Raw genomic sequence first — 2,112 nt, forward strand, 5'->3', positions numbered from 1 at the left:
TCGGGGAGCTGATGGAGCCACGCTGCATATCGGAAAGGCGGCGTCGCGAGTCTGTCATGAGGGCTGCTCGGATGCTCCTCGTCCTTGCGCTTCCGCAGCAGCGATGCGTGCAGAGAGACTCCTGTGTGCACTATCGGGTGAACCTTGACATGCATCTTCTTCTCACTCTCCCAGCGAATGAAAGAGCTGTTAAGATCGCTGGATTGCGGCGAGGCCTCGGGTTCGAAAGGCCCTGGATAAAAGCGGAAGGGGTACCAAGCCTGTAAACAAGCCACAGCACCATGCTCAACTGTTAGCAAGCCGGATCACTGCGCCTCGCGCATCACACCCTCTAAGCTCCATACGTGGTGAAGCCAGAAGCCCACTAAGATGCGAATTCCCATCCACTACGCAAAGCATCGCTAGAGACGCAAGCACTGTGGCCTGTCGTACCTCCGTTACATCGGGAGCCGTGCCCCCAAACTTCTTTTCGACTTGATGAGCAGCGAACTGCATACACCTTTCCTCATACCATTCTTCGAGTTGCGTATACACCCGAACCTTTTTTGCAGTGGTTGCCGGCAACGATGCAACAAGGGGTCGGGCTACAAAGTGGAAAAGTCGGGGAGCATGCAACACGTAGAAGCGATAAAGGCGACCTCTGTACGCTCCTTGAATCAATTGAATCAATTTGAGCAGCAATGGAAGCGGAAAGCTAGAGATAGACGTGCCATTCAGGTCGCAGAGAACAGACCAACTTTCCACTACGCCGGCGACACAGAGGTACCTGCGCCATTGCACAGACAGCACGACAAAGTGCAACCAACTCACTCCTACTCTTGCTCCTGCATCTACCACCGAAAAATATGCAGACGCAAGGAACGTTCTATGGATGCAAATTCCTCTGCAGAGCCCTTGCAACACTGGTGCCCATGTACCAGCCTCCCCAATCGCCCTATTTTGTCGAACGACTGACCTCAAAAAGAACTCAAGGCAAAAGATGACCAGCCGCGTCACCTTCTCCTCTGATCCAGACTCTCGCTGCAACTGCTGGAGCCGCTGCAACGAGAGTACAAGGAGTGGACGCATCTTTCGGTCTCTTCCGTGCCAGTAACATGCACCTACATTCCTCAGTTCAGAATACACCTCGGACTCCAACACCTGGTACGACAATCGAACAACAGGGAAGCAGATGCACAAAGCAAATGACCATAAGTTCACCAAGAACAAGGCAGGGGCCGCTGCTCCGCTGCAGGGGAGGTGTTTCTGGGGAGGGAGGCAACCCATGGCGGGGGGGTGAGGGCAGCTCACAGGCAGCTGTTGAGTGCGGAAAGCGAGAGTTGAGATGAGAAGGTCCACCGTCTTCTGCCTATCAAACGAACAGCTGTATAGGTAACGCAGTACAAGTTGCTCCAGCCAAGCATGCTGCAGCCCCCGCAATCCGTGTGAAAGCTTGCATGCTGAACTCGTTGCATCATCTTCCTCGTTGTGCTTTTCCAGCAGCTGCAACACTATCTGGTCAATAGCTTGCTGTTCCTCTTCAGTGACTGGAATGTTGGTAAAGATCTGCCTGTCCCGCTGCTCTTCAGCAGTTGGGCAGTGTTGCGGGACCAACAGCTCCTCCGGCAACAGCCACGATCCCCTCTGGTCGCTGGTCGTCACATCGAAGCAAATCTGTCCTAACAAAAGCGACGGACTCTTGGAGGGGAGCACGTCATCAAGAAGAGGAGCCCACTCATCGTATTTCCCATGACCATGTAGCACCTTTGCATGTTCGCGTTTTGCACCAGCCGCATGACTCGCCTGTGCGGCGGGGGGACTGCTGGCTCCGCTGTTCATATTTCCCGAAATAGGCTGATAGGCGCCACCGCATGTGGGATGAGACGTTTCTGTGCCATCTGATATGCCTTTTGAGGGTGGGGCTCCGCGTGAGCTACTGGTGAACCTGGAGGCTTCTTGCAGTGGTACGTTGGTGCGAGGAGCTAAGTCGTGGGAAGACGAAATGACGGCTAGACCTTTGTCTTCGCACTCCCTCGTTAGTTCAGGAGATGAGCTTGTTACAGTGGTAGCAGCCTGCAGATTCCAGCAGCTTGTCGGTGAATCCATAATGGTCTTGACCGAATGGCGTGGCTA

The 2,112-nt window shown here is 54.2% G+C and overlaps 1 protein-coding gene across 1 annotated transcript; it reads right to left on the reverse strand.

The window, feature by feature from the left end:
• Positions 1 to 67: 67 nt before the first annotated feature.
• LOC34623848 lies at positions 68 to 2,085 on the reverse strand (the record flags this gene model as incomplete). Its single annotated transcript, XM_026335039.1, has 4 exons — positions 1,291 to 2,085; positions 956 to 1,140; positions 433 to 766; positions 68 to 260 (listed from the first exon to the last, which is right to left on the reverse strand). Coding segments are annotated over exons 1-4 (1,507 nt in total), but the record flags the coding sequence as incomplete, so codon positions are not given.
• Between the last annotated feature and the right edge of the window lie 27 nt (positions 2,086 to 2,112).

The sequence above is a fragment of the Cyclospora cayetanensis genome, unplaced genomic scaffold (genome assembly GCF_002999335.1).
Source record: "Cyclospora cayetanensis isolate NF1_C8 unplaced genomic scaffold, CcayRef3 CcayRef3_contig_578, whole genome shotgun sequence".
Classification (NCBI taxonomy): Eukaryota; Apicomplexa; class Conoidasida; order Eucoccidiorida; family Eimeriidae; genus Cyclospora; species Cyclospora cayetanensis.